Source organism: Petaurus breviceps, unplaced genomic scaffold (genome assembly GCF_028583685.1).
Source record: "Petaurus breviceps papuanus isolate PSGF00001 unplaced genomic scaffold, PetGlider_PUasm1.0 174, whole genome shotgun sequence".
NCBI classification, from domain to species: Eukaryota; Metazoa; Chordata; class Mammalia; order Diprotodontia; family Petauridae; genus Petaurus; species Petaurus breviceps.
The window spans coordinates 65,529,104-65,543,023 of record NW_027185761.1 but is presented as its reverse complement, the minus strand read 5'-3'; the positions used below and the strand labels follow the sequence as shown (position 1 = coordinate 65,543,023).

General features: G+C 42.6%; 1 protein-coding gene across 1 annotated transcript in view; it reads right to left on the bottom strand.

Annotated features, from left to right (window-relative positions):
* ERC2 (ELKS/RAB6-interacting/CAST family member 2) overlaps nt 1–13,920 on the bottom strand; it is a 1,053,591-nt gene that overhangs the window by 637,629 nt on the left and 402,042 nt on the right. Inside the window, exon 7 of the mRNA XM_069084575.1 lies at nt 7,057–7,194. Within this exon, the coding sequence (XP_068940676.1) occupies nt 7,057–7,194 (138 nt within the window). The remainder of the gene's footprint in view (nt 1–7,056; nt 7,195–13,920) is intronic.

Here is a 13,920-nt window from a genome sequence, read left to right as displayed (position 1 = left end):
CTTCTCTGAATGTCTCAGTGGAAAGATCACCAGGCCTGGATTCAGGATTCAGATCTAACCTCAGATCCTTACTCTCTATGTCACCTGGGCAAGTCCCTGTTTACCTCAGTTTCTTTAACCATAAAATGGGGATAATAATAGGCCCTCCCTCCTGAGGTCATTGTGAGCGTCCAACAGGATATTTGTCCAGCACTCCCCCAGTGCTATACATATGGTAGCTGTTGAATATTAGCTCTGGGCAAACCAGCCCCATTTTCTTTAACTGATCTTTGTACGTCATGAGCTCAAAGCCCCAGATCATCAGTGTTTTTTCCTTAAACTGTGGTCTCCAAGACTCCATACGAGACTCCACAAGGCTACTTTGTCTCTGGTCCCATAAACTATACCCACTGTAATGTAACCATAGTGGAGCCACGGCCTGAGAGTCAACAAGACTCGGGTTGGCGTCTCACCATTGGCCTATTCTGGCCAAGTCACTAAACCTCTCAATAGCCCAGGCAGTTCTCTAAGGCTGTAAATGCTAAGCGGGTTCAATCTGCCTTGATAGAGGGAGTTGGCTCACCAGGGAATTCCCTTCATCAATGAAAGCACAGATCAATCTTTTATTTTTTTAATTTACATTCTTGACTGCCATGATGCATTGCTGATTCACATTAAGACTGTAGTCTGCTACAACATTCTGCCAGCTTTAAAGTGCCATATGCTCTGTATAATTGGTTTCTGTATCTCCTGAATTCTGAACTGGCAAAACGGGTCACCTGAACGCAAGGGAAGGACTTCAGGTTCAACTTCTCAGCAAAGCCCCAGTCATTCCAACTCAGTAACAGCTTTCTTGACTCTGTCCTCAGTTCTAACAGGTCTCTTCCATTCTCCAAATCATACAGGAGAGAAATTAATCACGTTCTGCTTGGCCCAAGAGGGCAGAAGGAGAAGTAATGGGAATGAGTTTCAGGGAAGCAGATTTGAGTTTGATATACGGGAAAGTAATTGATCCCAAAGAATTAGTGAGGGAAAATGCCATCCACTTTCAGAGAAAGATGATGAGGTCTACAGATGAGGAAACTGAGTCACAGAGAGGTAAATGAACTTGTCTAACGTCACCCAGTAGTCAGAAGCAGAGATGAGACCCAAACCCACCAAACTATTGAAGTAAACTATTTTTCCTCTTTCCTTCCTTCCTTTCTTCCTTCCTTCCTTCCTTCCTTCCTCCCTTTCTTTCTGAGTTTCCTTGTGCAAAATGACTAATATGGAAATCTTTTACACAATTTCACATGTATATACTATATCAGATTGATTGCCATCTCAGGGAGGGGTTGGGGAAGGAATTTAGGGAGGAATTAAATATGGACCTCAAAACTTTAAAAAAAAGTTAAAAACTATTTTAACATATAATTGGGGAGAAATATAAAATACTATATTCTTTTTTTTTAAAGAGAAACAGACTTCATTGAAGAGCTGCCCAGAGAAGCTGGGTGGTCACCTGCCCAGTCCTGGTGAGGCTGGACAGACTCTGTGGGCTCTTCTCCCTCTGGGGTTCTGCGATTTCCCTGGTAGTTTAGGGCATGATGGAGGGTGTGGTTGTTCTTACATTCCTGGAGCTCTGGAACATGCCTAGCTTTCAGTCTCTGTTATTTTTAAAGAAAAGGTGCTTGGGCTCCATAAATACTAGTAGTGACCAACGAAGTGTGTGAGACTTTGGGCATTAAGTATTCATGAGTTGTGGCTTCCGAAGCTGTGACAGCTCCGTGTTAGCGCGAGTGCAGAGATTTATGCCTTCTTGCCCTGAGAAAACATGGGGTAGTGGAAATAGCCCTGCAGTCAGTCTGACACACTGGGTTTGGGTCTCACCTCTGCCTCTGACTACCTGGGTGACCTTAGACAAGTCCATTTCCCTCTCTGTGACTCAGTTTCCTCATCTGTAGAATGTTGGAACTAGACCTAATGGCTTAAATTCTAAGTAATCTCTCATTGGATGCTGTCAATTCTTCATGGACTGAGGATGATTTTGCTAGAAAATCATCATTAGATGATTTATTAGATTATATTTATTAATTATTAATTAAATTTTTTAATTTAAATATTAATTATTAATAATTAGATTATATTTGTTATTTAATAATTAATATATTTATTATTATTATTATAGAGCATTAGAAATAGAAATGAGCAAAGGGAGTTCTGGAGAACGCCTTGCCCTCAGTAGGTGCTCAAAAGAGAGTTTGCTGAATTAAATGGGAAAATAAGTCCGTATGTGTGTGTATGTGTGTATGCATGCCTCTACATATAAATGTGTGTCTGCTTATATGTGTACATGTGTCAGTATGTGTTTGTACATGTGTGTATGTATATATGCATTGTGTGGGGTATGCATACACGCATATCTATACATCTATACATGTATACATATATACATACATGTGCGTGTGTGTATATATACAGGTTTTATCAGCTTCTAGGACTTTATTTACTAGAACCAGATTATTTTCAAAAGGCCAGGACTGTGATATATTTTTCTGCTTTATTGGTGATTAGAAAGCATAAAATATTTCTCCGTCAGTCATGAGGTGACTAATTTAACTGTCAGATACACAAGGCTAGATGTCAAAAACATGTGTTAAAAGGCCCTAATGTTCAACTTGATTAACAGCAAACTTGCAGAAATCCCAACAATGTGCTTTTGTTTTCAGCTTATTTGCATTGGCAAGGGCCTCTCTGCCTGAAGCTGTCTCCTGTGGGTCTAATCTCTGACCACTTTATCTGGGTGCAAGAGCCCCAGGCGCTTAGCTACAGGGCTCCCAGCAGCCTTCCTCAGCACCTTATCAAATGGCAGCCACAGCAAGTACACAGGGAGACCAGCTTTCTAAATCTTGCCTCCTGAAAATGTTACTTCTAGGTTAGTATGAGAGCTAGCAGGGGAGGAGGAGGAGGAGGAGGAAGAGGAAGAGGAAGAGGAGGAGGAGGAAGAAGATGAAGAAGATGACGATGATGAAGATGATGGATAGCCAGCATTTCTCTAGCACGTCAAAGTTCACAAGAAACTTTTCAGACATTACCTCATTGATCCTCACAATCACTCTTTGAGGCAGGCGGGATTATTATCCCTGTTTTACAGAGGAGAACACTGAGGCTAAGAAAGGTTTGGTGACTTGTCCCGGCTCACACAGCTAGATTTTTTTGGTAAATGCCTGAGGTAGAATTTGAACTCAGGTCTTCTTAACTTCATGTCTAACATCAAACCACATAGCTGCTCCCAGCAGCTTGGTCCCAGCAGACTGCCAGGTTCACTTAAGCCAAGGATTTTTCATGGCAGTAAGTGAATTTCTTGACTATTTTGAGAGAGGTCCAGAAAGAAGGGATGGTTTAGAGTATACCCTGCTTTGGCCAGCCTGAGTGCCTGGCACATAGTAGGTGCTTAATAAATGTTTATTGACTGATTTACTACATCTACATTTTATGGAAAACATACAGTAAATACATTGGAACACATCCAGCCAAAGGTGACCAGATTGACAAGAGAACCAGGGAATGTTCCATATGACGGTTATTGGAGGGAATTGGAAGCATTTGTTTCCTGAAGAAGGGACAATTTAGAGATTGAAAAGTAGTTTTCAAAAATTTAAGTGGCATCATTTAGATGACTGATCCAATTTCATAGGTTTGAGCCCAGAATTAAGCTATTAATCAATCTATGGACTAATATTTATTCAGCACCTACTATGTTCCCCAGGCATTGTACTCAATGCTGGGGACAGAGAGTTATAAATGAAAGTCCCCCTGCCTCTAAATAGTAGCAATGGGCAGAGTCTGTAGAGGCAGAAACGTAGGCTGACACAGATGTCAGAGAGCGGAAGGGTCGGCCTCAGAAGGGAGGGGCTTCCCATCACTGGAGAGCAGCCTCTGAGTTATTCCTGTGCCTGTGACTCATTCTCTTTCTGCACATGTGTTCCACCATGATCACATGAGATGAATGATACCACATCTGCCATCTGTGAAGACAGGGAAGAGAACGAAGGCTGGGGACTGAGGGGCCATCTCAGGGCATCAGTGCAGAGAGAACGTCCAGGACCAGGGACCAGAGGCCTGACTCTGGAATCACATCCTCAAGGCCCTTCCATCCTTGGTTGGCTGCAGTCCTTCATTCCCGAAGAGGAGAGAAATGATATCACTAGGTAGAATCAAGTTTCAGTGTGCTCGACTGTGGCTGAGCAGACTGACAGGAGCTTGGAACGCTACTCAGTAAATGCTCAGTGACCGGAATTCCAGTTAGGGAATCCGATGGCCTCTACGGCCCTCTACTGCTATAGAACGCGGGCTCACCAGGACCCAGCCTGAAGCCCAGCCTGGGTCGCTCTCATGGTTGCACTTTTCTTCAGTGCTTGACCTTGAACTTGACCCAATGCATTCATTACAAATTTGTCAGAACAGGCAATTGAGATCAACAGAGCTCAATCGCTTATTTAGAGAAAGGAGTTAAAAGGGGGGGGGAGTGAGTCTTAAACAAGGCAAATGCTAATGGGGAAAGAAATAATAATAGTTAACACTGATATGGTGCTTACTGTGTGTGAGACATGCAATGAGAGCTTTAAAATATCTCGTTGGATCCTCACAAAGCTGACAGGTAGATACAATTAACGTCAACATTTTACAGATGAAGAAACTGAAGCAAACAGAGGTTAAGTGACCTCCCCAGGGTCACACAGCTAAAGTGGCCTGAATATACCCCTGCCATCAAGCTTCCCAAGAGGAAAGGAAATAAAGTGGAACATTACTGTACTCTAGGAAACAGTGATGAAGATGAATTCAGAGGAACCTGGGGGAGACACAAAGATCCAGGATGGTCACAGAGACACAAACTACAAAAACACAAACAAAAATAACACTAAAAAGTGACTGAACTCAGATTAACTGCAAGAACATATCAGGGTTTGAGAGCAGACATGAGATGCAGCCAGGTATGAATGCAAAAAAAGAAAGGGGCGCTTCCCATGTTTAGGGTGCCGTCAGCTTCACACAATGCCTTCTACATAAAGAATTTGTACAGAGGAAAAACTGCCCTCTCCTAAGTCAGGAGGCCTGGGTTCAAATCCCAGTCTCCCCAGTTATGTGACTTTTAACAAGTCAATTAAACTCCCTGGGCCTCAGTTTCCTCCTTTGCAAAATGAGGGGGTTGGATCAGATGGGCTCTAACATCCCTTCCTGCTATATATCTATGATGCTATGATCTTCACAACAACTCTGGGAGATAGGCACTTTATTATTCCTTCTTTAGAGATAAGGAAACCAAAGTTCTAAGAGGTCCAGTGATTTCCCCAGATTCACACAGCTAGTAAGGGGCCAAAGGGGGATTTGGCCCCAAGCCCAGCACTCTATCTCCTGTGCATCCTGCAGGATGAAACCTTCAGCCTTCATCCCATTAGAAGGATGGGACAGAAGGTGCCAGACACCATCCAAAGCCGTTGCCCACCATTCGGTTAACTGTTTTTTTTTTTCTGTGTTACAAGAGAGGCTTGAATGGAGGGAGCTGGTATTTGGGTGAATGACTGTGATGTTGGAAAAAAAAGAGTGACCGACCAAACATTTCAGAAACACTTAGGATCCCATTTAACTAAGCATGCAAAGAAACATTCTGAGGTCCGTCCACACGTGTGCGTCAGTGGATTGGAAGAAAGGGCACAGGGAGGTGACCCCTGACTTCTGTCACACCACTTCAAAATTAAATGCCAAATGAGAAGAGAAGTAATGATTTAATCATATGTCTTGGAAAGTCCAATTTTAACATAAAATGACTTGACATCTTCTTGAAATAAACCTGTCAACACAGAAAAACTATTTGCCTTGCCTTGAAAAGTCATTTTGATTATTTTACAAAGTCACAAGTTATATATAACACCCCACAGAGCTAGACTGCTTTAGAACACTCAGGAACTTGAGAACACCTTACAGATAACGAAACTGAGGCCAAGAAAACAGAAATGTCTTATTCCAGATCCCACGGCTGCCCAGCAGTGTGGGTGAGCCACCGTCAAACGCATCTCAAGGCTCCTTCCCCTACATGGCTGTCTCTTGTCCATCTTAGCTCATCAACCATTGTTGAATATGGCAGATGGCAACGTTGCTTTGAAAGCAGAACCAAAATTATCTTTCCAAGACAGAGAGAAAATCTCAGTGTTTTCCTTGGCCTCAACTACCTTTCCAGATTCTTTCTATATCCCTTTGCACACAGTCCATTCAAATCGTCCTTGCTATTGCTTCCTGTGTATGACTTATCCCCATGTCTCTGCATTGTCTGTGCCCTAGGCCGGGAATGCACACCCTATTCACCTCTTCTTCCTTGAAGCCTTACCTCAAGCATCTCCTTGTATGGGAAGTCCTTCCTGATATCTCCTCCAACTGCCACTGGCCACCCTCCCTCCCACACTACTATATTTTCATTTACATTTACTCTTTGCCTACACACTTACACATAGTCTCCCCAAAAGAGAATGCAGCCTCCCTGAGAACAGTGACTGTGTCCATTTTTGTCCTTGTATCCACAGCACCTAACACCCTGCCTAATACAGTCAGTGCTTAACAAATGCTCATTTATTGCCGGGCTCATTGACTCCATTAAAATATCTTAGACTACGTTAGAACAAAGCTCTGGAGGAGAACAGCTTTTTGGTTTTCTTCTAAAATAAGGGGCTAAATGTGCCTTTTGTTTCAAGTCAGGTCTGAAAACACATCAATGCTAATGAAGCTTTGAAAAGTACAATGCCAAATTCCCTAGCCAGCAGGAAGCTTCTCCCTCTGGATCAGAATCCACGTGGTCCCGGCCTGGCCCCATTTGCTATCTGGCATTCCCATGAACAACATGCCTGTCTTCCCCCTCTACCAACCCCTTGCAGGCGGGGGTTTCTGCAGCAAGCCAAGTGCCCTTCTCCCCTCCCTCCCCCCAGTAGAATGGAGGTTCTTTGAGGACAGGCATCATATTGTTTCATTTTCGCCTGATTTAGTGAGTGGAACAGGGGTTGGTAATTACACCAATCTCTGTCAAGTGAGGGTCTGCAGGAAGGTCACCTTTTCAGACAAAGCCTCTTCTAACGTTGCCAGGGCCGTGTCAGTGTTACTGGAATCCGTCTGCAGAGACTTCACCCGATCCTTCAGGTTGCTCAGCTGTTTGTCCTTGTCTCTGACTTGTTCTTGCAAGTTTTCTATCTAAAAAAAGACAAAAAGCAGGGGAGTCAATGTACTCTGGAAGAAAGTGCTGGGATATTGCTTTGGGATGGATGGTCTCACGTCAACACTGGCAGCTAAGACAGGAGGAGGAAGAGAGGAAAGGGACAGAGCCTGGGGTTTTAGTCCTAGTCCAAGAGGGAACACCCAGATGGGCCAACGATGGAAACCTCAGAGGGGTCTTGGAGGTCACCTAGGCCAACAGAGGGAAAGTCACTAGATGGAGTGACATGGGGGTAACTGACAGAGCTGGGTTTAGAGCCCAGGTTTTCTGATTGAAGCACTGTTTCAAATGATAATAAATCCTTTAAAAACATTTGGGAATCATGAAGTCTTGGCCCTGGGGACTGGGGTGGTGGGTGTGAGTCACACAGAGAGTCCAACCCAGTAATTTCATCAGTGTGGATAGGTACAGGAAAAGAAACACTACGTCCCAAATCAAACTAGAAACTGTTCTTTCAATGAGGCCTTAGAGAGGTGCCCCCAGACAATTATTGAAACTATCCAGTCCCTTGGGGAATTAGGTCCCTCGACTTTATCTAGCTCACTCTATCTAGCCAGTCCCAGGCCACCAGAGCAGACCATGCCTCCCATTCCATCTAGCTGCCCACCCAGGCACCTGCCATCTGCCTACTGTCTGACCCCAACCTCCCCATCTCTCACTAGAAACCAAACCAATATTACCATTGCTCCTTGAAAGGGCATGTCCATCGTGGATCATCTCCCCAAGCTTGGGACTCCTTTCCTGAGTCACCACTTCCAAAGATGTGTTATCTTCCCCCACCCCCCTGAATAATGTTAGCTCTAAGGGGGTGGGCACTGTCTCCCCCCCACTTAGTACAATGCCTGGCACACAGTGAGCAAGTAACCACTTTTCATTTAGGCATTAACTCGTTAATGTGAACACAACATTATTATAAATGGAGAAATCGAAGCCTAGAGGGAACAAAGGAATTCCCCAAAGTTGCACAGATACCCACAGTGGTAGGTTTCCTGGCCTCCAGCACAGTATGGTGAAGAAATCTCACTCTCACAACAAAGGAATGTGTTAGTGGTACAAACAAGGCCACCTGTCCTGATCACACTCTAGATCTTGGCTACACTAACACTTTCCACACAGGAACAGGACTCGATCTCTTGACTTAAAATCCTCTTGACCCTCTCCAATCCCTCCCAGACGCTGCCACAAGCTCCTCATGGGCAGGAATTGCTTCATTCTTTGTATTTCATTCAGAACAAAAAGCTCCAGGGATCAAAGATGAAACCTTCTGTCCAGCACTGAAAGCCCTACACTACCTGGCCCCACCCTCCTTCCCAGCGTCTTCATGCCTTGCACCATGCGGCACCAGTCTCTGCTGCCCTCCCCACGGCTGGTCACACAAGACACTCTGAGCATTGCCCCCAGCTTGGCCCCATGCCTCCAGTCCCCTCCTTGCTCATGTCCATCTCGTAACTCCCCTGGCTTCCTCCAGCTCCCACCCAAAAGCCCCCTGGCTGCAGGAAGCCTTTCTCAACTCCCCCTCATTCTATCGATCATCTCCAGTTTTTTCTACCCACATCTTCTTTGTCCATGTTTTGTTCTCAGGTCACACGTCCCCTTAAGCTGCCCCCACACCTGGAACACTATCCTTCTTCCCTTCAGTCTCATGGCTCCCTCCAAAGCCCAGGGGGCCCATCGGCCACATCCTGAAGTTATCATTGCTCCACCTGGACCCTGGCAGAAAGGATGCGGCATCTATGCTGTGTATGGTATGCATATACTAGTGCCTTTCTTGAGCACACGCAGGATCCTCCACAGAAAAGAAGCCCCTTGAGAGCAGGGACTTTGTCAAACACAGTGACTGGCACACAGTAGGTGCTGAATAAATGCTTTTTGAATAAACTGAATTGCGGATCGTTTTCCATGTATTAGAATCGCATCAGAAGTCCTTTTCTATATTTAACTCGTATTTATTGTATTATTTTAGTAGCTTTTTCCATCTTTTCTAGCAAAGAAAAAAAATAGAACAAAAAAACCAAGCAATATCCTCCCAATTATAGCATTCCCAATATTTGAATATTGCTCACTATTCCACATCCTCTTCTCTAAATGATTCCAATTCCATTCATCTTCCTTCTCTCACAAGTCTCATTTTCCTAAAGCTGACACTGGTAGAAAGCTTTTTATTTTCTGAGCAAATGGGATTCCAGGCATTCTCCCAATAACACTGGCCAAGATCACATCAGAATGGCCAAATCTCCAAGCTGTAGGAATTCTCAGTGGTCGATACTTGGAAGGGACCTCATTGACTGACACCTGAAAAATGATTCCATCTCCAAGAGACTTAAGAAGTGATCATTCAGTCTTTGCTTGGAGACCTCCAAGAAGGGGGAATCTACTACCTCTCGATTCAACCCATTAAAGGCACAGCAGCCTCTGACACAGATGACAGGAAGGGAAGCACACAGTTATATGGGTCAGGTAGATGGCCTTCCAGTCTGACTCAGTATGTGCTAATGCAATAGGAAATAGTTTGTGCTGCGATTATTTGAAGGAATCTACAGGCCAAGTTGCCTAGGTTATCACTAGTAGACCACTAATGGGACCAACCTGAGATATGAATCAAATTTAACAAGTACTAAACACTACACTTGGCAAACAAATGCTATCCTGGCATCTAACCAGCCACTTTTCTCCATTATCTGCAGCTTGAATAAGCAGGAGGAACTTTAAATGATAAGTTTTACACATTAGTAGCTGTAAGGGTCCTCTCCTGGGCATAGCATTGCTGTCTCACTCATGTTTTTATTCTCCCTCGCTTTCCAATCATGTACTCCTTATCCGAGGATTTAAAAAAAAATTACTAGGCAAACAATTTATTCCTATTAAGAGTTTTAAAATGTCTAGGGGGAAAGGCAGCTAAGTTTTGAGATAAGCCCATTCAAAATATTTTATTGTGCAATGAGATTTCCCTGCAATTATTCCAAAAGGATCTTTCCCAAAACATGTCTAATCCAAAGACACAGTTCCAAACATCTAGGATTGGAGCTTTGTCACAGAATCATAGGATCCCATAGCTGAAGAAATATAATCCAGATTCAACAACACTCCTCTGGATAGCTTTCCTAGTGAGGGGTCATCCAGCCTTCACTTATTCCAAGGAAATGATCAATCAATGAATCAACATTACTTAAGTCATTACTATGTGCCAAGCACCGTAAGGGGTATAAGCCCTGGGGGTACAAAAAGAGGCAAAAGATAGTCCCTGGTCTCCAGAAGTTTAATCTAATGGGGGAGACAAAATGCATACAAATATATACAAAGCAAGCTACATGTAGGATGCTATGCTATGCTATGCTATGATATATAACATGTAATATAACATATAATATAACATGTAATATAATATAAATAGGAAATAATAGACAGAGAGGGCACTAGAGTTAAGAGGCATAGAAAGGTTCTTCTCTAAGTTTTGTTATCTACTCCCTTGTCTTTCAAATGTGTATTCACACCCTTCCTAGCTCTAGACCTGCTCAGATCTCCAGAGGAGTCCAGACACTGGTCCGGAGAGAAGACAATGGTCATGTTGCTGGGCTAGCTGTGGCAGTGGGAGCAGTGCAGATCACTTCCAAAGAGCACAGACAAAATCAAACCTCCCATTGGATGTGGTATCCAGATGAGAGCAGGGAGATAGAAGCAATGAAAGTCATTTCCCTACGTTTCCTTAAGCAGGATTTTCTGGCCTTTATCTGCATCTGGACACAATCTACTTGTCCTTCTAGCTGTTCCATATCCATTTCTTTTGCTTAAAGTACACACAAATACACACACACACATACACACAGGCTCATTAGAAATGAATAGGTATGTTATACCAATCAAACTACCAAAGAATTATTTTGTAGAGCTAGAAAAAATAATAATAAAATTCATCTGGAAGAACAAAAGGTCAAAAATATCAAGGTAATCGATGGAAAAGAAAATGTGAGAGAAGGCAGCCCAGCAGTACCAGATTTCAAACTATATTACAAAGCAATAATCATTTTAAAAATGTGGCACTAAGAAAGAGAGTGGTGGATCAGTAGCATAGCTTAGGTATGCAATACTCAAAAGTGAATGACCATAGTAATCTAGTGTTTGATAAACCCCAAGATTAAATCTTTGGGGATAAAAACACTCCATATGACAAAAGCTGCTGGGAAAACAAGAAAGTAGCTTGGCAGAAACTAGTTATAGATCAATATCTCATACTATATACCAAAAAGATCCAAATGGAAAATTTATTTAGACGTAAGGGTCATATAATTTACACAAGTAAATTAGAGGAGCATGCAAAATCTACCTGTCAGATCTCTGAATGAAGAAAGTTTATGACTAAACAAGAGATAGAAAGGATCACAGGAAGCAAAGTGGATAATTTTGTTTACATGAACTTAAAAACGTTTTTACACAAACAAAACTAATGTAGCCAAAATTAAAAGGAAAACAGGAAACTAGAAAAATTTTTCACAGCAAGTTTCTCTGATAAAGTTTCTCAAATATATAGGAAATTGAACCAAATTTGTAAAAATAAAAGCCATTTCCCAATTGAAAAAATGGTCAAAGAATATGAACTAGCAGTTTTCAGAAGAAGAAATCAAAGCTATCAATGGTCACATTAAAAATACTCTAAATCACTACTATTAGATAAATTCAAATTAAAACACTTCTGATACACCACTCCACACCTATCAGATTGGTTGACATGATAGAAAAGGAAAATAACAAATGCTGGAGGACATATGAGAAAATAGGCACAGTAATGCACTGTCAGTAGAGTTGTGAACTACTCCAACAATTCTGGAAAACAATTCGGAACTACAACCAAAGGGCTATAAAACTGTGCATACTCTTTGACCCAGCAGTACCACTACTAGGTCTGTATCCCAAAAAGAATAAAGAAAAGGAAAAAGGAGCCAGGTACAAAAATATTCACGGCACCTCTTTTTACGGTGGCAAAGAATTAGAAATTGAGGGGATGCCCATCAACTGAGGAATAACTACACAAGTTGTAGCATATGATTGTAATGGAATATTATTTTGCCATAAGAAATGAGGAGGGAGATGGCTTCAGAAAAACCAACACCATTGCAAAGGATCTGTGTTTATCTCGAGAGAGAGAACTGATGAACTCTGAGAGCAGACTGAAACATACTTTTCTTACTTACTTTATTTTTCTTGATTTTGTGTGTATATGTTTTCTTTTGCATCATGTCTAACATGAACATGTGTTTTGAATGACTTCACAAGTATAATCAATATCATATTGCTTGCCTTCTCAAGGGGTGGGTGGGGGAGGAGGAGGAGAAAGGGAGAGGAAGAAAATTTGGAACTCAACATTTTAAAAAACAAATGTTGATATTTTTACATGTATTTTGGAAATATTTAACAAAATAAATAAAAGGAAATTGAAATTAAAAAAAAAAAGAAATGAGGAGGTGTCAGCATCCTTAAGGGAGGGAGGGAGGGAAGGCATTAGACCTTAGCCCAGCACAACTGGGAGAAAGAATAGTCTGTTGTCGCTGGTCCAGGAAAGGGAACCAAGAAATCACACAACTAGCAAGAGAGTATTGATCCACAATTCATTTCTTCGAGTATCTTTGTAGGTAGGAACAGCAGGGCTCTGGAACCCTTCCCAAGTGAGTGACACTAATTCAACCTCTGTTGTACGGGACTGATAGGAGCTCTCGTTAGAGCAGTGGATTCTTGTAGCTCACAGAGAAGGACATACCCATTAATGATTGACCACTGGTGAATGTCTTCCACCTGTAGGAGTTCTCATGCTACCAAGTTGCACCAAAGGCTGGCCTTCACCATGAAGGTGATGAGAGAGCTTTCAGTGATCCTGGGACTGGAATGGGCTAGCACCCAAAGCTAGCTGGAAATGTGAACATATGAATGATGCCTGAAAATATGTGAGTCACCATAAAAATGTATTCTGGACCCAAATAGGCCTGTGTATGGAGATCTTGGTAGAAACAGGTCATGACCCTGCACTGATGCAATACCAAGCAAGTATTTGGAGGAAGAGTGGGCTATAGACCATAAAGCCATATATATCTCCTATCTTAGGCAGGAGTGGGAGGGCCCCTATTTAATCACTAATTTCCTTAGGACATGGGGTAGTAGTCTATGAGGGCCAGATGGGGGAATCTATCATATAAACTTCCAGAGAGACATGACTTGCCTAAGGCCACACAGAAATCAAGGGGTACATTCAGGATTCAAACTATGTCCTAAAAGTCAAAGCCCAGGACTGTTTTCTATAGCTGTGTCATAGCTAAAAGCATCACCTCCTCAACCCTGTTGGAGAAAGTCAGGGGATTAATGACTAAGTGTAGAGGTGATTTTTATCTCAGATGCTCAGATGGAGAGTTGGAATAAAGAAAATATTTAAGATGCTGGCTGAAGAAAAAGCTAGTTCAATAGATTGGGGACATTAGGATAAGCAAAGAATGCTGTTGTCACTGCTTACTCCTCTGTGTTTGACCTGCTGTATCTGCTGGGAAGCATAAGGAATACTGGGGTTTGCTGCTAACTGAACAAGGGAGGGTTCATGATTGTCCAGGGTGATGGGCACCAGAGACACCCCTCATATGAGACTAATGATAAGACCAGATGCATATCACGCTTCTCTTACCTTTAATAAACTGACACTCACTACATTGGGGGGGGGGCAGTGAATA